General features: G+C 35.6%; 1 protein-coding gene across 10 annotated transcripts in view; it reads left to right on the top strand.

The window, feature by feature from the left end:
* The window catches only part of DMXL2 (Dmx like 2), a 149,760-nt gene extending 130,498 nt beyond the window's left edge, over positions 1 to 19,262 (top strand). For 7 of the 10 annotated variants that reach the window (XM_082387370.1, XM_082387371.1, XM_082387367.1 and 4 more), the window contains 15 exons: positions 3,192 to 3,322; positions 3,814 to 3,899; positions 4,330 to 4,531; positions 5,394 to 5,511; positions 9,127 to 9,189; positions 10,610 to 10,696; positions 10,781 to 10,902; positions 12,045 to 12,183; positions 12,846 to 12,906; positions 13,040 to 13,167; positions 13,720 to 13,797; positions 14,601 to 14,692; positions 15,398 to 15,450; positions 16,825 to 17,042; positions 17,778 to 19,262. In XM_082387370.1, coding sequence (XP_082243496.1) covers positions 3,192 to 3,322; positions 3,814 to 3,899; positions 4,330 to 4,531; positions 5,394 to 5,511; positions 9,127 to 9,189; positions 10,610 to 10,696; positions 10,781 to 10,902; positions 12,045 to 12,183; positions 12,846 to 12,906; positions 13,040 to 13,167; positions 13,720 to 13,797; positions 14,601 to 14,692; positions 15,398 to 15,450; positions 16,825 to 17,042; positions 17,778 to 17,987 — 1,788 coding nt within the window. In that variant the 3' untranslated portion in view covers positions 17,988 to 19,262. Of the gene's footprint in view, positions 1 to 3,191; positions 3,323 to 3,813; positions 3,900 to 4,329; positions 4,532 to 5,393; positions 5,512 to 9,126; positions 9,190 to 10,609; positions 10,697 to 10,780; positions 10,903 to 12,044; positions 12,184 to 12,845; positions 12,907 to 13,039; positions 13,168 to 13,719; positions 13,798 to 14,600; positions 14,693 to 15,397; positions 15,451 to 16,824; positions 17,043 to 17,777 lie in introns of those variants that run through there. The other 3 variants (XM_082387369.1, XM_082387368.1, XM_082387372.1) reach the window with 2 other exon arrangements.
* Positions 19,263 to 21,655: the final 2,393 nt, after the last annotated feature.

Below are 21,655 nucleotides of genomic sequence, written 5' to 3'. Positions count from 1 at the left end.
TCTTTACCTGTGTTCCCTCTTTACATGTGTTTCATTTATACTTCTTCCCACTCCCCAGATTGTTTGGAAGCAAATCCAAACATCATGAAATTCCATTCATAAATATTTCACCATTTATTTTTTAAAAAGAAGGATTTTGAACCTGTACCACACTAGCATTATCACACACACACCACACACACCATACACACCACACACACCACACATACACACACACAATTCCTTAATATCATCAAGTATCCAGAGAGTGTTCACATTTTTCCCCATTATACCTTAAATGTTTTTGAACAGTTGGTTTGTTAAATCAGGGTCCAAAATAAGATTCACACATTGCAATTGGTTGATACGTCTTAAGTTTCTTTTAATCTATAGGTTCTACCTCCATCTCTCTTTGTTAAATTTACACCCCCCTATTTTTGGCCCCCAAATTTGTCCTTTAAAATTTCTCAGTGGCTTTTGCTGATGGCATCCGCATGTTTGGTCTTCTGACCATGTTCCCCTGATTCCTGTTTTTCTGTAAAGTGAAAGTTAAATTTAGAGGCTTTATCAGATTCCATTCTGGTTGGATAGGGAAAGGGGAGTACAGGATTACTTCATAGGTGGTTTTGTGTATTTCCATCAGGAAACTCTCTTTTTGAGATGTTAGTTGATGATCTTTGCCCAAGTCCATTATTTTAAATTTAGGGGAGTTTTAAAATTATGATATATCTTCTCATTTAGTCTTCATTTATTTGCTGGAATACTTTCTTCCATCATCCTATTTGGTTATCCTGAATTACATTTTGAAAGAGAAAGACAGGAAAAGTGCTTTATTCTTTGCTTTTTGTGCCAGTTTTCAAAGTGATGAGTTGATTCTCTAGCATCCTTCAGAGGAAGCAGTGAGCTTTGTTTTGTTATTAGTTGTGTTATATTATGGATTTAAACATATTTTATGTATTTTAATCCAGTACAGTTATTATTCTTATGGATGTTCAGATTGTCCCATCTTTGCCAATGAGAGCCTCTTCCAGTTGGCTCCTGAATCTTTTTGAGAACTCTTCCAATAGTCTTTGAGTTTCTTTTCTTTCTAGCTTAAGTTATTCTAGGCTAATTTTGCATATTTCCTGCCCCAGAGTGGGAACAACCTCCAAAGAACCTGGTTCCTTTTTGTGGGAAATTATAATTTAGAAACCACAAGTGGGTGTATGGGTGCTCATTGTTACTGGGTTTGTCTTTGTTTCTGGGTACATATCATTTCTAATGACCAAATAACTATTCAGCTTGATGAGTATACTATAGTTTATATAACCATTTGCCTATCAGTATTTGCTGTATTTATTTTTCCATTTTTATAAATAATGCTGAGATTAGTATCTTTTTAGATAAGCCTTGTTCACATTCTGATTATTTCAGATATATATCTGAAATATATATATATATATATATATATATATTTATATATATATCTTTTGATATATATCTTCAGATTACTGATTTATACTCTCTTGAGAATAGTGAGCACGCATCTGACTTTACCCTCATTAAGTATTCCTGTTTCATTTTTGTTAATTTGATTAAATAATTTTTATTTCCTATTAGTGATATCAAAAAATGTTAATGAACCTATTGCCATTAGGTTTTCTACTGTGAGGAATTGACTGTTCATGTTCTGAACAAAATTATCTATTGGAATTGTAATGTTTTTCCTTACTTTTAATGAACTCTTTATTTATTAAGGATATTAACAATTTATCTTACTTGTGATACCTTTTCCAGATTCTTTGCCTTTTAATTTTGTTTATATTTTTGACATACAGAAGTTTTAAAAAGTTTATTTAGTCATGTCTATCCATACTTTTAAAAAATGATTTATTTGCCTTTTAATTTTATGCTTTTGACATACAGAAGTTTTTAAAAGTTAGTCATGTCTATCCATACTTTTAAAAATGATTTGTTGCATTGTTTTTAAGCAGAGAAAGTCCTTTCCACTAATAAATGTTTACTTTTGTTATCTTCTCCTCCTTTGTTTCCTCCACCTTCTCTTCCACCTCATTCTTTTCTTAAATTAATTAATTAATTAATTAATTTTTGGCTATGTTGGGTCTTTGTTGCTGCGCGCAGGCTTTCCTCTAGTTGCTGCAAGTGGTGGCTACTCTTGGTTGCGGTGCACAGGCTTCTCATTGTGGTGGCTTCTCTTGTTGTGGAGCACGGGCTCTAGGCGCGCGGGCTTCAGTAGTTGCGGCACGCGGGCTCAGTAGTTGTGGCTCACGGGCTCTAGAGCGCAGGCTCAGTAGTTGTGGCACATGGGTTTAGTTGCTCCACGGCATGTGGGATCTTCCCAGACCAGGGCTTGAACCCGGATTCTTAACCACTGTGCCACCAGGGAAGCCCATCTTCCCCCTAATTCTTTTTAACTTTTAACTCTCTTTTTTAATTTCTAACTCTCCTGTTGATCTAAAATGAAGTGAAGATCAGACTTTGGGTGCCCTCTTTATCTTCTGTTCTCACACTTACACTAGTTGTCCTTCCTTTCCTCCCAACGACTTAAAAGATGTTATATTTGTCATATATTAATTTCTTATTTATATACTCTTCTTGGACTATATTTTTCCACTGATCAATTGCTAGACTGCACTTATTTTAATTACTTATTTTAATATCCACTAAGAAATAGTATATTTCACTTTAGAAAGATTTCTTAGCTAATCTTACCTATTTTTTTCTTCCCTATGAACTTTACAATCATTATCAAGTTTCAAAAAAGGAAAAGAAATCCCCATGGGGATTTTTATTGCAATTACCTAAAACCTGTAAATTAAAGAATGATAGTTTTTACATGTTTCAGTCTCCTTATTTAGCTTTTAGAGGGATTTGTAATTTCCTTCACTGTAGCTCTTTCAGTTTTCATAAAGTTTTTCCTTTGGTATTATGTTATTTAATGCACCTTTTTTCTTCAGAGTTTTTGAACTAGTTATTGCTGATATATGAGAAAAAGACCATTGATTTTAAAAAATATTTGTGTCGTATCTAGCTACTCCATTATTTTATTGAATCTGAGAGTTTTAACCTGGTTTTCCTGACTTTCCTAGGTCTAGTATCATTTTCAAAAGAAAATTTTAGTTTAGGTTGACACCATTTAAAATGTTCAATATTAAGTTAGGATAAAAATAACCCAATTATACATTTAAAAATAACTTCACATTTTATTGCAGCCATTTCTCCCTTTGTCTGATAGTGGAGTTATATATGATTCTGATGAAAGCATTCATAGTGATGAAGAAGAAGATGATGCTTTTTTTTCAGATACACAGATACAGGAACACCAAGACCCTAACTCCTATAGGTAAATAAAACTTTCCTCTTTTCTTTTTGTCTTTTCTTTTGTAGAAGTACCTGATGTTACTAGTTTTAAACAACATTACTCTCATGAATTTATACAAGAACTGACCTGTGTTTTCAGGTTAGGAATTCTGTACCTTTGAGGTACATTGCTAGATAGTAGAGTATTTCACCTCCAGTTTCAAAGAATAGCTGGCACAAACATTTTTAGTGAGAAAAAATACATAATTTATTGATATGCTATTAAATTTCATGTAGCTGTGTGGTAAATCTCTTTCCATTAGGTATTTCAGATAGTGCAAGTGTAATACATTGTTGCATATCTTTTATTTTCAGACTACAAAGGTACTCTTTTTTAATAGTAAGTTGTTAGAAAAAAACAGCTTTTTTTCTGGGTGGGAGATTGGGCCAAACAGTTGACAGGGATCAGTACTATATTCTCATGATTTTATTTTTCAATTAAGGAGATTTTTTTTTTTTTGTCCCTTTGAACAGCTGGGCTCTTCTACATTTGACAATGGTTAAGCTAGTACTTCACAATGTCAAGAATTTCTTTCCCATCGCTGGATTGGAATTCTCTGGTAAGTTTGGAATTTGAAAATTAATGTTATTAAATACAACAAATTATCATCAAGTTTCTCTTTACAAAATCCATATAAAAGAACATTTGGTACTAAAAAAATACAGCATTGGAGATGTTATGAGGTCTTATTTATCTTAGGCTCCATTCTGTGGTTTTAATTCATATGGCAAGAATCACTGACGACCTAGAAGGTTCGAAGAAAAACCAGGAAACCAGCGTGGAGAAGCTAAACATTTTCTTAGCTCATTTTAGAAAGCTGGTCTTCTGTTTTGTTCAAAGCATTAAATATCAAAATGGTGTTAGATTAACATTTTCAGATTTATTTGTATTTTCAGAAATTTTGGCTCTAAGAATTTGGATCTTGTAAATATGTGGTGATGGTCAACATTTTTAATCAAAGTAAAATATCATATTCTATTACATTTTAGAGTTGCCTGTAACATCACCATTAGGTATTGCTGTGATTAAAAACTTGGAGAATTGGGAGCAGATCTTGCAAGAGAAAATGGATCAATTTGAAGGTCCTCCCCCCAACTATGTCAACACATATCCAACTGACCTTTCAGTAGGAGCTGGACCAGCAATTCTTCGAAATAAAGCAATGCTAGAACCTGAAAATACTCCATTCAAGTAAGAATTCTCTTACAATGGTAATGAGAGTGTAGCTTGGTTTAACCTTTTTGGAAGTCAGTTTGGCAAAATAATATGCCAGTAGCCTTCAAAACACTCATAAATTTGAACTTGCAATACTATTTCTAGCAGTATATGCCAAGGAAAATATCAGAAATCTGGATAAAAATTATTTTTCCCATATTACCTATACTTCAGTAGACATACTAATTTTATAATCAGGACAAAACCTTTATTTTTGTCATCATTTTAGGAACTCTTAACAGAAATGTTTTGGGATAACAATCTACATATTCAAACAAGGTGCTACTGACCTTTTGTCAGTAATTTAATAGTAAACACAGTAAGGTTTTTATTGATGTTTTGATCTTCTATCTGTCCATCTAGGCCCCTTTTGATAAGCAGCATGCTTTTTTTGAGGCAGCCAGCCATGATTTAGAGTATTGCTCATAAGCTTGAAAGAGCAAGGATTTTTAGCTTGTTAGGCTTGTTAGGCTGTTAAAAATGAAATGTGGGACTTTATATTCATTTATATTCATTGGTGATATGCTGTAACCAACAGAACCAACCTAAAGTATAATTTAAAAAGAGAATAATGAGATTCAATTGACTCTCAGCCCAACCTGTCCATTTAGAGAATCTGTAATTAGAGAATTAATTGCTAGATGAAGGAATGATTTGTAGAACTAAAAATTAAAAGTGAAATAAATTATAAATTATAAAATTTTGTTGAGCTTAATGCTGTATCTTCTTTGCAATAATGGAGGTTTTAAAAAAATTATCTGCAAATAATGAAACATTTTCTATAGACTAGAATATAGACTAAATAGTGTGATATGTTGATTTTTTTCTTTTAAACTAGATCCCGGGATTCTTCTGCGCTTCCAGTCAAACGGCTTTGGCATTTCCTTGTTAAACAAGAAGTACTTCAACAGACATTTATTAGATATATTTTCACTAAGAAAAGAAAGCAGAGTGAGGTATTTTAGAAAAAAATATTCTCTCTTGTAATTTTTGTTTGTTTTCTTTAACATTTCTAATGAAGCCAGCTTGATTTATTTGAAATTTACTTTTGGTTGGAACTCATTATCTTTCATACATCATAGGTAATAGTTTATCAAACTACAGAGAATTTTTTTTTAAGATAAAAACGTACAATTTTTATTTCATAACAATGAAACAACATAGGTCCTTCGATAAATCCTGTATAATCAGGTGAAAGTTAGTATGTCCTTTATAATATTTGCCATTGGGCCTTTACATATGTAATAAACATTGTGAGGGATGGTTTGGGGAACTTAGTATATAAATGAGTATACTCTATGTTATGATTCTCTGAATATCATTTAATTGAAAATACAGCATAACCCTTTAAAAGCATTTTTATTTGTTTAGCATTTAAAAATGAACAGCATAAACTGTAGAATAATTTTGTGAGAGAGATTAAACTACAGAAACACTAAATATGATGAAGGAAGATTGATTGCATTTACAAAGTGAGGCAGAGATTCTACATTGCATGGTGATTTTTAAGCTATACATAAGTTAATAATGTAATGCCATACAGGATTCAAGAAGAATCATGAATTTGAGAGAGTGACACTTTAGAACTTAAAACGATCTCTTCATTATAAAATGAGGGGTACACAGATGTTTTATATATAAGCATTTCAGTCCATTTGGCTATTTAATGAGGTAATGAGCAGTTTGGAGAGTAGTGTTCAGAGTAGAGTGTCACATGTGATTAAAGATTTGGCAACAGGGCTTCCTTGGTGGCGCAGTGGTTGAGAGTCTGCCTGCTAATGCAGGGGACACGGGTTCGCACCCTGGCCTGGGAAGATCCCACAAGCCGCGGAGCAACTAGGCCCGTGAGCCACAACTACTGAGCCTGCGCGTCTGGAGCCTGTGCTCCGCAACAAGAGAGGCCACAACAGTGAGAGGCCCGCACACCGCGATGAAGAGTAGCCCCCGCTTGCCACAACTACAGGAAGCCCTAGCACAGAAACGAAGACCCAACATAGTAATCAATCAATCAATAAATAAATCTTTAAAAAAAAAAAAAAAAGATTTGGCAACAAAAACTATGAGAAAAGAAAAATGAATTATATTTCACTTAGAAAAGTGAAAACCGAGAGGGACAGTCTATGTGGCTCAGTTTCCCAAGGTAGCATATAGAACTGCTTCTCAAATGTTCTCCATACCTTAGAGCAGCAGAACCGACCAGATTTGTTCTTTTCTTTCCACTACTCACCCACTTACCTGGATGGTCATTGTGGGCAGTCCTGTGAACAGTCATTTATTTTTTCTGTAGATTTAAAAATTATGTACTTAAGTGAGGAATTAGAGGAGTGAACTGTAGAGATTCTTTTGTGTCTTATAAGCTTATTTGATAACAAAAGGCCCCAATGGTATTGAAATTACTGATGTAGGGTTTTGTTAGGGGAATCAGAGCCAAATTCATTTCCTCTTTCGTTTAATCCATTGTTTATTGCATTTCCTATAGTGATACTGAGTTCTATAAAATAAGATACAGAAATCTAAGAAATAGATTTAAGATAAAAGATACTTGCTCACTTAGGGCTCTGTTATTCACAGAAAGAGAGTTCATTGAAGGATCAATTTTCTGAGTTGTTAGTTCTTCAAATTATTAAACACAGTGATATGTTGTAATTATTCATAAGGTTTCTAGCAGTTTTGTTTCATTGGATTGTCAGAGCCTCAGAGTGCTATGGAAAGACTGGGTCTAGGTTGCTGGGACCCTCAGACTCTTGTCTTGCTCTTGAGGATCTGTTGTCTCCTTTCTGGTTTCCCTCTTCCTTAACCAAGTTTCTCCCCGATTCTGCCCCTTACCTCCCCTTCTTTATGCCCCTCCATTTCTGTGCTCTTGGGATCAGCAGCCCAAGCTGTGTGTTCTTTTCTATTTTTCTACCAGAAGAGGCTCTCCATGTACAGGGAGGTGGGACAGAGATAAATTGAACATTTCTTAAAATGCTGTGTAAGCATTGGTTGGCTCCAGGAAGGGAAGTACATGGCTGGGAGTCTGGACGGAAGAATTTTTATCATGTACCCTTTTGTACCTTTGAATTTTAAATTATTGAATGAAATTAATATCTTGTTGCATGCAGTCCGATAGAACTTTCTGTTGATAATGGAAATTTATGTCTGTTCTGTACAGTATAGTAGTCACCAGCCACATGTGGTTATTGAGCACTTGAAGTGGGCTAGTGTGACTGAGGAACTGAATTTTTTATTTTCTTTAATTTAAATTTAAAGCTATATGTGTTTAGTGGCTACTGTATTGAATAGCACATATCTGCTGAAAAATGGTTTTCATTTACGAAAAAAATTATGAAAACAATGTGAAAGCTCTTGAGGCAAAGTAAAATTGGTCACTTAGTTAAGAAATATGCAGAACTTATTAAAACTACCCATTTAATAAGAGTGTTTTATCTTTTTAGATTGTTAAATAGGATATTGGTGGTCAATAAATTTGGTAAATTCAGTGAATTGATTAATTAGCAAAACTGGCAAAATAATCCTAAGAATGCTAAAATTGGCTAATTTTTAAAAATTACTTAATAAAAATAAAATTCTGAGAAATGCTGAAATTTTAGGTATATTCAGAAGAAGGTATTTTTACTCACTGAGTATGTTAGAGAAGACTATTCCACAAAACAACTTTTTGTGAAATGGATAAATGTGGCAAACTTAGCTTAGCCACTTGATTAAAGGCAAATAGGTTCTTCTGCAGTTTGGCTTTTGCTGAGTTGGCCCTTGCACACGTGTACCATTCCTTCAGTGTCAGCTGCAGCAGCCCTTGAGCAGTTGCACAAGGCATGGAGAATTGGGGTCCTGTTGGCTGAAAGAGAAGCAGGCACTTCAGGGAAGTATTGGTAGGAATGTATTGCTCTGATCAAACCTTCAGAGGTTTCCACAGCACAGCAGAAATATTGCTTCTGATTATAGCCATTCCTAATGGCCCTGTCATCAACCAGAAGCAAGTTATTTGTGTGATTTCTTTCCCATGCCTCATCTCATCAAACATTTACTTATAAGGAGAAAATCATAAGATTATGTATAGTGTAATGGTTGATGTGAATTTTAATCCTTGACTGTCTCTTCATGGATATATTCCTTATGAGTAAGAGTGAAATAATTATCAGTACTTTTAATCTGTGTTTAGAAAAAAATAGTTTTTATTTATTTGAAATAAACCCCTATAGGTTAGGAATCTATGTAGTAGAGGATGCATCTGCTTGTACAAGTAGGTTTTATTTTTAGAGATTACAGTTTAAGTTAGAACTTCCAAGTTACATAACTGACATACAAATAATGAATTTTTATTTTGAAATTGCTTTTATATATGTAATACATTAATTTTGCCTGTTTTGCTTTGTGTTGTTTTTTTCTGATGACATCACATTTTACTCAGTTTAATTTTTTTCTTGATGTGCTTTTAAATTCATTTTAAAGCTTGCAAATTCATTTTTACCATCAAGTGATGGAGCAACCGTTTCAGTTTGAAAACTTTCATTTTTTTAATAATTCCGTTTCATGCATGTGTTTTGTGTTTGTGACGGTGTGGTGTTGTTTAGTCTATAGAAGAACATGTGGAGCAGGTCAAACAAAACTGCATAGCAGAAGATTGCCACATCAAGGTAGTATTCCACGCTCTCGAATTTAGCTCATTCTTTAAAATTCAAGGAGCTAACCCCTCATCTCTGATACTAATCATGACCTGCCCAGCTGGCTAACTAGTCAGAGTGCTCACTGCTCCCACACACCTCACTGGCACAGGGTAGGAGAAGCTCCACTGTGTCCAGCTTGATCTTTCTTGCCATTGGTTCTTCCCTTTCTTGCTTCCTTTTCCATCTTCAGTTCTGTCCCTTTTCCCCATCTGTTCTTAAACATGATTGTATTTTCTTGCCTCTTTCTTGATTCTGCCTCTTCTTTTCTCCCCATCACCTTCAACTCTAAGCATTACACCTTCCTCTCATCAATCTCCTTCATTACTTTCTTTTTTTTTTAATTAAAAAAAATTTATTTATTTATGGCTGCATTGGGTCTTCGTTGCTGCGCACGGGCTTTCTCTAGTCGCGGTGTGCAGGCTTCTCATTGTGGTGGCTTCCCTTGTTGCGGAGAACGGGCTCTAAGCACACGGGCTTAGTAGTTGTGGCTTGCGGGCTCTAGAGCACAGGCTTAGTAGTTGTGGCACACGGGCTTAGTTGCTCCACGGCATGTGGGATCTTCCCAGACCGGGGCTTGAACCTGTGTCCCCTGCATTGGCAGGTGGATTCTTTTTTTTTTTTTTTTTTTTTAATAACAATAATAGTTAGCTTTTTTTTTTTAATTTTATTGCATTTTTTTTTATATTTATTTTTGGCTGTGTTGGGTCTTCGTTTCTGTGCGAGGGCTTTCTCTAGTTGCGGCAAGCGGGGGCCACTCACTATCGCGGCCTCTCTTGTTGCGGAGCACAGGCTCCAGACGCGCAGGCTCAGTAGTTGTGGCGCAGGGGCCTAGTTGCTCCGCGGCATGTGGGATCCTCCCAGACCAGGGCTTGAACCCGTGTCCCCTGGCAGATGGATTCTTAACCACTGTGCCGCCCGGGAAGCCCTCCTTCATTACTTTCTAACTGTTCTTCTACCCAACTTCTTATTCCTATCTCATCACCCTTATTTAAAAATATTTCACTTCTTATGTGACTCCTTTGTCTTTCTGATTGTGTCTTTTTCTCTCACATTCTTACTGCTGTATCTTTGTGCACTTTTGGAAGAGATAAGAGACACGTTACTGTTATAAATACTAATGAAAATTATGTTAGCTATCTTTTGTGACAGTTACTCGTATCCTGTAATCACAATGGAAATTTTTGTAATTGGGGTGATTACAGGGCATCAGAGAATCTAAGCTAATTCCACAGCTAATTTTCAACACACTAAAATTACTGGTACCTTTTTTCTTGCTGCTGCTGCTACTGCTACATTTTCTTCTTGTCCTCCTTTTAAGTTTTGTGGGATGTACATATATCTGTATGGAGCTGTGCTGCAACAACTAAAACTGCTGACAAATGTCTTGTAGGTTGAAGCAGATCTGGGCTATCCAGGAGGAAAGGCAAAAATCATTCATAAGGAGTCAGATATGATCATGGCATTTTCTGTTAATAAGGTAAAATCTTTAGTCATTATAAAGAATGTAGTACTTTGTTTTAGTGAAATTGCTTAAATTATTGACTTTGCGTTTGCTTTACAGGCAAACTGTAATGAAATTGTTTTGGCTTCAACGCATGATGTACAAGAACTTGATATTACTTCTCTACTGGCCTGTCAGTCATACATATGGATTGGAGAAGAATATGACAGAGAATCCAAAAGGTTTGCTTGCCTTATGTAATCAATTTTAAATGTAGTCTTCTTCAAAAAGAACCTATTAAGTGGTTATGCACTTGATTTCAGTTGTCTTGAAAACTATGTATTTCTTTGGTAAGGAGACAAACATAATTGGTTTAGCTGCCAATAAAGGGCTCTGCTTACATCAGTGTACAAATTACTCCTACTTCTTCCATTAGACCCTGAATTATTCATAATGTTTGAGTCAGAATAATCCCCAACACCAGAGCCTAACACTAACAACTGCCACTTTGACATTTAACCCCAAAGAAATGTCAGAAATTACACAATATTCAATAGATTCAGCTGATCTGGATAATTACCATAAAAAGCAGAATACACCAATATATTAGACTGATTGATGAGTCACATTTACTGAGTAGTTTTCAGTGTTTCTTCTTGATTATCTCTCTATAAGCATACCTTCTTTTCAGATAAAAATGTAGCCAACTTTACTTTTCAGTAAAACTATGGACACTGTACCAAGGGTGCAGTAACGCTTTCCTATTTTGGGGTTTCTCCTCCATGTTTTCCCTCCCTCTTGCTTTTCTCCAGACTCTCAGAAATTTTATGTACTGGGAGTGGTGCCATGATAGCCTCTTTCATTTCTGTTTCTGTCTCGTTAGTATATAATACAACTAGGTTTCAGTCATACTTCAGAGTAGATGTAACCATGTAATATGATATGGCCCATCATAAAAATTACTTTAACATTTAATGTGATAATTAGTACCTAAGTTTAAGAAAACTTTTAACTCAAATTTCTTTAAAATGTTTGAATTTTATAAATGGGATCTCTGTACTTGAAGAGAACATACAGTCTTTTTCTCTACAGGATAAAAAGAAAATCTGTGTTAAATACTTCAAAACAAACATTTGTTCTAATTTGTGCAGCAATAAAATTCCCCCAGACATTAGACTAAACTTATATTTTGCCTAAGGGGAAAAAGTTAACCAGTACTAAAATTGGTGATGATTAGGACTTGTACCTATGTTTTTATTATGGATATTGATACTTTTTTTTTTTTTAAATAAAGACTGTCCTTCAGATAGATAAAAAGCTCTGTAATTGGAATTTGTGTTGAGAAAATGGAACTGTCACAGTAACACATGAATGTTTTCCACAGTTCAGATGATATTGATTATCGTGGTTCCACTACAGCTCTTTATCAACCCAGTGCAACATCCCATTCAGCAAGTCAGGTGCATCCATCTTCATCTCTGCCGTGGCTGGGCAGTGGGCAGACTAGCATTGGAGCTAGTGTGGTATGTTCTTTACTATTAGGTATGGTTTCTGGATATGGACTCGCTCAAAAATAGGTTGAAATCACTTTGACATAGGAATGATGCTGAAGGTCAGAGGCAGTGACCAGTTAGTACACCATAATAATGATAGCTAGCATGCTGTGAATTTCTTTATGTCAGGCGCATGCTTTTTCTTATAACAACCCTAAGTGGTTTTCATTTTATAGATGAGCAAACAGAGGCACAAAGTGGTAAAGCAGAGATAGAGAGGAATTTGTGTCTACTGTAAGTGTTTGAAAAATGCATCAATAACATTGTTGTTAGTCACTGTAGTTAAAGGGGTCCCATTCTCATGTTCTGCTCTGAAGAATCTGGAGATACTCCTGATTGCCCTCAGGGAGGGGCACTTGGAGGAGAGTTCCCTTTATCACTAGATGAAGCAGCTTGGTATCCTCACAGTCCACGCAGACCAGGGCACGCCAGTAAGTGACTATGCTTTCCCAGCCTGTTCAGACAAGTGTCGTATATTTAGTGGGTCAGAAAATCCACAACAGGGTTTATTTATTTTAGTAATAATCCAGTGTAAGAGAATAACTGTTATCAGAATTAGAGTTGGCCTGAATCATATCCTTCCTTATTTCTTCTGTGTTGCAAAAGAAATTCATTTTTATCTTCTTTTAAAGCTTATGAAAAGGAATCTACATAATGTTAAGAGAACGACCTCACACCCAGTCCATCAATACTGTAAGTATATTATTTATGATCAAAGGACTGCAAGTGATCTCTATCATTTTGAAGTTGGCTTATAGAATGGGAAATGTTGGAACTCTTTCTTCAGCTTTGTTTCTTATTTTTTGCTTTTGCTTTTGCATCTCAGATCTTACAGGTGCTCAGGATGGCAGTGTACGAATGTTTGAATGGACAAGACCTCAGCAGCTTGTCTGTTTCCGCCAAGCTGGCAATGCAAGAGTTACCAGATTATATTTCAATTCACAAGGCAACAAGGTTAGTTCCTGGGGGTTACTGCTAAACTTGTCTGAAAAGAATTGCAGATATTTATGAGTAAATAGCTAGTAAAACTACACTTAAAAACAAATTCAGTCACTCTGGATTTAAGTTGAGCAGGCAGTTTGATGGTGTGTTTATATAGCCCCTTGGCTCTCAATAAAAGCATAAATCCACAGAATTTTGTGTGGATTAATTAATCATCTACTTACAGATACTAAATATTCTGTGAGGGTAAAGAATTCTGTTTCTGTTGAGTGTGTTGATGGTGCCTGTGTGCAGAGTCAGACACCTAAGAGAAACCTTCCAGTTTCTTACTAAGTTCTGCTACAGAAGTTTGGAGGAAAACAGTGAAACAGGCATGGAAAAGCATTTAAAAGGTGGCAGGATATTTACAGTACTTGGGCTTTCTTGAGAACTACAGCAGCAGGAGCATAGGTATAGGCAGAATGTTGGTTAAGTGGGGACTGAGTGACTCTCCGTTTCATAAATGATTTTACCTTCGATATGGCTACTCAGAAGCTGTGTTTAATATTTACACCATTCTTACAGTGTGGTGTCGCAGACGGAGAGGGTTTTCTGAGTATCTGGCAAGTAAACCAAACTGCATCAAATCCCAAACCTTACATGGTAAGTATCACTCAGCATTCGCAGAGCGCATACGGAGGCCACTTTGTTTGTGAAGTGTTTGTTTCAGACAGCGAATCCCATTGGTGGATCTGTTGGGAAAGGGACCACTCTGTCCAGCAGCCACGGCCCAGCACCATCATTGCCCTAGTTTTAGACTGAAATGACTAAAACGCAAAAAACTTGCTTTACACAGCTTGAAGGGTGACCATTATATTTGAAATTTTTAGGGGCCTTCTCTGTGTGTGGTCTTATTCAGGATACATTTTTATTAACTTTTATCTGTTTTGAAATCTCTGACTTCTTAGTGATAGAGTTTTATAGTGATTCGTTTTAGGTACTGTATTAAGAACCAGACAGGTTCCATGTATGCCAGTTTGCTCCAGAATGTTTCTTATTAGATTATAAAATAACCACTCCCAATAGGCCACTTCATCCATTAATCCAAATCATGTTAGAACATGTGGTGATGCAGACAAGCATGTCTGCACTTGGAGGGTCGGGGCACGGCGAGGCTGTAAGGTTAAGTTCATGTACTTGGTGTTTTATTCCTTTGTTACATAATCTAAAAAACATAACCTTTAATTCCATGTTTCTGCCAGCTCTTCCAGTTTTAAAAAATTATTGGGTATTAACCAAGTAACATGCAGATGACAGCTAATCCTCTTATCACTTATTTTTATTCTAGATTTTAAAAAATGTTCTTAGCTCATGCATGTAGTATATGATTAGCAGAGCTGTGTGTGTGTACTGTACCACATTTTGCTGGATTTTGAGATAACATCAGCTGCACTTTGTTCCCATAGAGTTGGCAGTGCCACAGTAAAGCCACAAGTGACTTTGCATTTGTTACCTCTTCAAGTCTAGTTGCCACATCTGGACAGTCCAATGACAATAGGTAGGTTGACAGAGATGCAAAAAAGAAATAAGCATATTTTAGGCAGAAAGGTATTCTTGCTAGAAAGTATGGATTTCTATTTAGTCAGGTTTTTCCACCTCAGGAATACAAAAACTTTGTTACATAATTCTTCAAGTAGTTTTCCTTACCAAAAAGAGAAAGACCAAAATTACTCCTAATGTAATCTACTAAGAAGTATGTGGAATTTTTATGTTAAAGCTATTTTTTTAATTGCTGTTAATACTGTCAAGTTTTTGAGGCTCTGTAGCCATCATTCTCAACATTTTCTTTGCCTCAGATTGTTTTCATTGGCAACATGTGCCCATGAATAACACCTCTCATTTCCCTGCAGTGTTTACCCCCAAGGATATAGAAGCATCTCTTCTACTCAGGAAATCATGTCTCATTTTCCGTGGAGTGATAATGGAAAAGAGATAGGGCCGGGGGATGAGATGGAGCAGAGTTAGGTGGGACCATGTGAGACAGACCCTGTAGTTTGAAAAGGATAAACTCTTGGAAGAGACATATCCCCAGTCCCAAACTCTACCCTCATCCTAGTTGAGAATCACTGCTTTATAAATGTGAGTGAACAAAACAACATAAGATTCAATAAGTAAAAATATTTGATGTAAAGACGCAGTTTATCCCAGTGATGACTTAGAACAATTTGTTTATGATGTATTTTTGTTATTGTTTCTTTATTAGAAATGTATGCCTCTGGGACACATTGATATCACCCGGAAACAGCCTCATTCATGGTAAGTGAGCTAAGTCTTTGATTTTCAGTACACTGTGAAAGAATGCTTTCCTGGTTTTATTTTAACCAGTAAATCCAGTGCGTGTTTATTCACGGGTTAAAAATGGGAAAATGTATAGAGTGAATAAAATTCTAAAAGTTAACTAGAATTTCTGGCTACCTTGCTGAGGTAAATATGTATGGTCACAGAAACCCAGCTAGCCTAGAATAATCTTTGTGTTGTATTCCATTCAGAAAATATGGTATGGAGAGCGGCACTACTAACAAGGCTGCTGAAGAAATCAGTTGCAAAGTATTCCTTGAGCTCAACAGAAATGAGGTCATATTTCAAAGAATTAAATCTGACTGTAAAGTAAAAGTCAGCCTTATCATTAGAAATCTGAATAATGCCATTTAAACATTATTCCTTTTAAGACAGTGTTTTCCACATCGCTGTCCTAAAGATCACTCTTTCACATAATACCACCAAGAGTGCTCAAAGCTCTAGTAAGTTTGGGTTAAAGATAGCTAGGCGGACTTTGTTAAAAAAAAAAAAAAAAAAAAAAGATTTGAGTCTTTTACTATGCTGACGTGTATTTTGAAAGATGTAGTTATTTCCCAGTTTTGATTGCAATAGTCTTTGTTTTTGGCGAATAATTATTAATATCTCTTAAAGATTTGCCACATATTAGTTTAAGGTGTTAATCACATTACAATGCACAGAGTCCTGGGAAGGTTGTTAATCATATTAGAATGCAGAGAGTCCTGGGAAGGTTAACTCCTTAACTTGGGGCTGGTAATTTTCACACTAGTGTAGTTTCAATTACTTAGCTGAGAAGGACTTTAAAAAAAAAAAACATTTTATTGAAGTATAGTTGATTTACAATGTTGTGTTAATTTCTGCTTTATAGCAAAGTGATTCAGTTATACATATATTCTTTTTCATATTCTTTTCCATTATGGTTTATCTCAGGATATTAAATATAGTTCCCTGTGCTATAGAGAAGAACTTCTGATGAGGTTTTATGTATAGGCAGGAACTGGGAAAGGGTAAATACTTGTTATTGGTGGGTATTAATGAAGACATTGAGTATCATTGAGAAGCTTGTTCTCCTCTGCACTTTTGCTTCTACATTCTTATGAGACAGTATAACTTAGTTTGGGCATAAAGTTTAAACTTCCTGTGTATATGGGTGTGTGTTTTCATACTGAGATTATGTATAAGATGTTTTTTCTGTCATTGCTTGCCATCTTTTTTAATACTTTGATCATGATTATAGAAATTAGAAGGGAAAATGTGACAGTAATTTCTATATTACTTAAATGTGCATTTAAATATTACCAGAAGCGCTAAGGTAGACATCATTTGGGAAAGGCTCTTGATGTTTTTCTTCAGGTTTCACATGCCATGATCATGGTGCCACAGTGCTTCAGTACGCGCCAAAACAGCAACTCCTAATATCTGGAGGCAGGAAAGGCTACATCTGCATTTTTGACATCAGGCAGAGACAGCTAATTCACACATTCCAGGCACATGACTCTGCAATTAAGGCGCTGGCTCTCGATCCCTGTGAGGAATATTTTACTACAGGTTCAGCAGAAGGTAACATAAAGGTGAGTCAGTACAAGAGGTTGGAATGTGCTAAATATTATCTTTACCTGCTGTCAAGATTGATTGGGGAGGGGGAACCAAACCAAAAAACTCACCGCCCTCTTCGTGCAAATATTGCTTCCTCCCTTACTTCTGTGTGGTTCTTTCTAAATTGTTAGGATCTAGAAATCCAGATAATCAATCTCAGTATACTCTCAGGTCATTAAAAAGCTTTAAAGAACTCTGAGTAAGTGTATGAGTTTAATTAATGCATCGATTTTTTGATGACATGAGTTTGGTTTCTCACATCATCCCCCTCCCCTCTTCCCACCTCTGCCTCCAGTACCTGACTCTGTTTTGTACAGTTGAGGTCTCCAGAGAAGCAAGGTGGTACTGTTCTTTTATATTGTCCCAGGGCCTAACTTAGCGTTAGGAATGTATTTAACTGAATTAACTGAAATATTTAATTGAATTAGAGATGGGGTATATATGGTTAATATGAAACAAGAGGATGTGAAGAGAGGAATTTGAAAGAAGGTACAGGGAAGTGTAAGGATGGTAAATGAGCCCTGTGAATGGTATTATTTCCAGTTAGGTAAACTGTTAGGAAAGAGGTAGTGGACAGGAAAGTTGGGCTTTAATGAGATCAGTTGGGCTGGGAGAACAGAGGTGAAGGCCATGTTTTTAAAATTTTTTCGTCTCTTTCTCTCTTTTTTAAATGACTTACACTTTTTGTTTTCACTTTTTCTTTAAACTAGGTTTGGAGGTTGACAGGCCATGGCCTACTTCATTCATTTAAAAATGAACATGCTAAACAGTCCATATTCAGAAACCTTGGGGCTGGAGTCATGCAGATCGACATCACCCAGGGCAACCGGATCTTCTCCTGTGGGGCAGACGGGACGCTGAAAACGAGGGTTTTGCCCAGTGCTTTTAACATCCCTCATAGCATTCTTGACATTCTATAGACTTAAAGGTTGGGGCTTTATTTTTATAAACATTTCAATTAAAAAACACACTGCAGAAATTCTTAGGCATTTCTGCTTTCCAAGCAGTTGTTAACCCATTGAAAACAATACAGAGAATCTCTGTGTAGAATTTGAATCTGATCCAAGCTTGAGTTTTAGGCTGAGTTTTGTGTATATGGGCTGGTAGAATGACTGTGCATGTGTACCTTTTATCATGCTGACATACTTAAAACAAAACCTAGTATTGTATGAAGGGTAGCTGTTCTTTACAGCATTTAGCAAACCTGATTCAGAAAACATTTGAGGTTAGAAGTTAGCATATAAGTAAGTTAGTTATAATAATGAGAAGGACCTTTACACCAAATCAAGAAAGAAAATGTTGCTGTTTCAGGTTTTTCTTCCTATTCTTACCACTGATTGAAGCATGCCTGCAGTCTCCTTTGTTGAATGAAGAATAGTCATAAGGAGTTAGAAGCTCCAGGACACCAGACACACACTGTAAGCTGCGTGTAAGCACACTTTGCAGCAGCGCACAGTGACTAGTTCTCTGCTGTGAGAGGTCGTTCCCATTCTTTCCTGCTGAATATTTTTCCTGTTAGTGTTTATACTGATCTAGTACTGTAATTTGCAAATGAGTGCAAATTTAAATGCAATGTTTTCCTCACAATTTGCACATTCACATTTTTTGGACTGCTAGTTTTTCTATTTAAATATTTGCCTTCATGTTAGGAATGTAATACGTGGACATGACATATTGGTAGTTAACCAAAACATACCAAGTTAGTACTTCTTTTTTAGTCCAGTTTAGTACTTTTTCTTTTCACGTATTCAAGGTTAAAACACCCACAACATTTTAAGGCTATGTTGAAACTATACCAATAGAGCATTTCATATCATAATTAAAATGAATGTTAGGCTTTTCGTGGCCAGTTAATAGTTGATGAGATTGGTGATATTATTTATTACCACAGCCTATTGTATAAACTATGCAGAGAGTTAAATATTATTTGCTTGAAAAATATTAGCCAGTGTTGTCATATTTTGATGTACTTCTTGGTTATGACCAAAAATATGTTCTTGAAGTATTGAAACCAATGTCTGTGTTTAAATGTTTACCAGCAAATTGTCTCATCACGTTAATGAGAATGTTTAATGCCTGTGCAGTATATAGTAAAATATAATGGCATAAGAGCACCTTTCTCTGAAGGCAATGTGGTGTTTGGGCTGTGAAATACATATGTAAAAGAAAAATAAATGTTATTTGTTAGAGTTTTACCTCAGTTTGGTCTGGCATTCTTTGATAATATTTTTAACAGTTGAGATCATTTTAACTTTGATAAAATGCTTAACTGTGAGAGAATTCTTAAGGTATTAGGCAGTTCATTCATTTACTCAAATATTTATGAGTGCCTTCTATATCAGAAGCCCTTCTAGGAAACGGGATACAGCGGTGACCAGACAGAAGGCACGCAATGTTGGGATTTAGCTGGATAAGAACTAACTCCACTGTACCTTGTTTATTGAACTGAGAGTGGATTTTGGCACCCACACTGGTGAAGGAGCTGAGCTGGGGATGGTGCTTATGTGGAATGGTGAAGAAAAGAGGAGGAGGGAGGATGCCTGAATGAATACATAGGAACACAAGTTAGACAAAAATTGTAAACATATACAGACACTTACCACAGTTCTGTATACAGTAATCTGTATATGTTGCATTCTCTCCATCATTGTATGTTTTATACTAAAACAGTACCAGCTGATTTAGAATCTGCAAGATAATAGAATTTTTTAAAAAACTGTAGTTGGTTTACAATATTGTGTTACTTTCAGGTGTACAGAAAAGTGCTTCAGTTACATTTTTTTTCTGATTCTTTTCCATTATAGGTTATTACAAGATACTAAATATAGTTGCCTGTCATATACAATAAATCCTGTTGTTTATCTGTTTTATATATAGTGGTGGGTATCTGTTAACCCCATACTCCTGATTTATCCCCCATGCCACCTTTCCCCTTTGGTAACCGTAAGCTTGTTTCTATGTCTGTGGGTCTGTTTCTGTTTTGTAAATAAGTTTATTTGTATTATTTTTTTTAGATTCCACATATAAATGATATCATATATTTGTCTTTCTCTGTCTGGCTTACTTAGTATGATAATCTTGAGGTCTCTCCACATTGCTGCAAATGGCAGTATTTCATTCTTTTTAATGGCTGAGTAGTATTCCGTTGTGTATATGTACCACACCTTCTTTATCCATTTATCTGTTGATGGACACGTAGGGTTGCTTCCATGTCTTGGCTGTTGAAAACAGTGCTACTTTGAACATTGGGGTGCATGTATCTTTTCAAATTAGAGTTTTCATTTTTCCGGATATGTGCCCAGGAGTGGGATTGCAAGATCATGATAAATCTTTTTTTAGTTTTTTGAAGAACCTCCATGCTGTTCTCCATAGTGGCTGCACCAATTTACATTCCCACCAACAGTGTAGGAAGGTTCCCTTTTCTCCACATCCTCTCCAGCATTTGTTATTCATAGATTTTAATTTTTATTGGAGTATAGTTGATTTACAACATTGTGTTAGTTTCTGCTGTACAGCAAAGTGAATCAGTTATACATATACATATATCCACTCTTTTTTAGATTCTTTTCCCATATAGGCCATTACAGAGTACTGAGTAGAGTTCCCTGTGCTATGTACAGTAGGTTCATAGATTTTTAAATGATGGCCATTCAAACTGGTGTGAATTGATACCTCATGTGGTTTTGATTTGCATTTCTCTAATAATTAGTGATATTGAGTATCTTCTCATGTGTTTGTTGGTCATCTTTATGTCTTCTTTGGTGAAATGTCTATTTAGGTCTTCTGCCCATTTTTTGATTGGGTTTTTTTTTTGGATATTCAGTTGTATGGGCTGTTCGTATATTATGGAAATTAATCCCTTGTGGGTCACATGGTTTGCAAATATTTTCTCCCATTCTGAAGGTTGTCTTTTCATTTTGTCTATGGTTTCCTTTGCTGTGCAAAAGCTTTTTAAGTTTCATTAGGTCCTATTTGGTTATTTTTGCTTTTATTTCTTTTGCCTTTGGAGACGGATCTAAGAAAATATTGCTACTATTTATGTCAGAGAATGTTTTGCCTTGTTCTCGTCTAGGATTTTTATGCTGTCATGTCTTGTTTTAAGTCTTTAAGCCATTTTGGGTTTATTTTTGTGTACGTTGTGAGGGTGTGTTCCAACTTCATTGATTTACATGCGGTTGTCCAGCTTTCTCAGTACCACTTGCTGAAGAGACTATCTTTTCTCCATTGTATATTCTTGTCTCCTTTGTCGAAGTTTAATTGACCTTAGGTGTGTGGATTTATTTCTGGACTTCTGTTCCATTGATCCATATGTCTGCTTTTATGCCAATACCATGGTGTTTTGATTACTTTAGCTTTGTCGTATTGTCTGAAGTCTGGGAGGGTTATGCCTCCTGCTTTGTTCTTCTTCCCAGACTGCTTTGGCAAGTGTGGGTCTTTTATGGCTCCATATAAATTTTAGGATTATTTGTTCTAGTTCTGTAAAAAATTTCATGGATAATGTGATAGGGATTGCGCTGAATCTGTAGATTTCTTTGGGTAGTATGGCCATTTTTTTTAATATTTATTATTTATTTATTTATTTATTTAT

The sequence above is a fragment of the Balaenoptera borealis genome (assembly GCF_965194805.1).
Source record: "Balaenoptera borealis genome assembly, chromosome: 3".
Lineage (NCBI taxonomy): Eukaryota > Metazoa > Chordata > Mammalia > Artiodactyla > Balaenopteridae > Balaenoptera > Balaenoptera borealis.
Note: the sequence above shows the minus strand (reverse complement) of the source record. Positions and strands in the feature narration are given on the sequence as shown.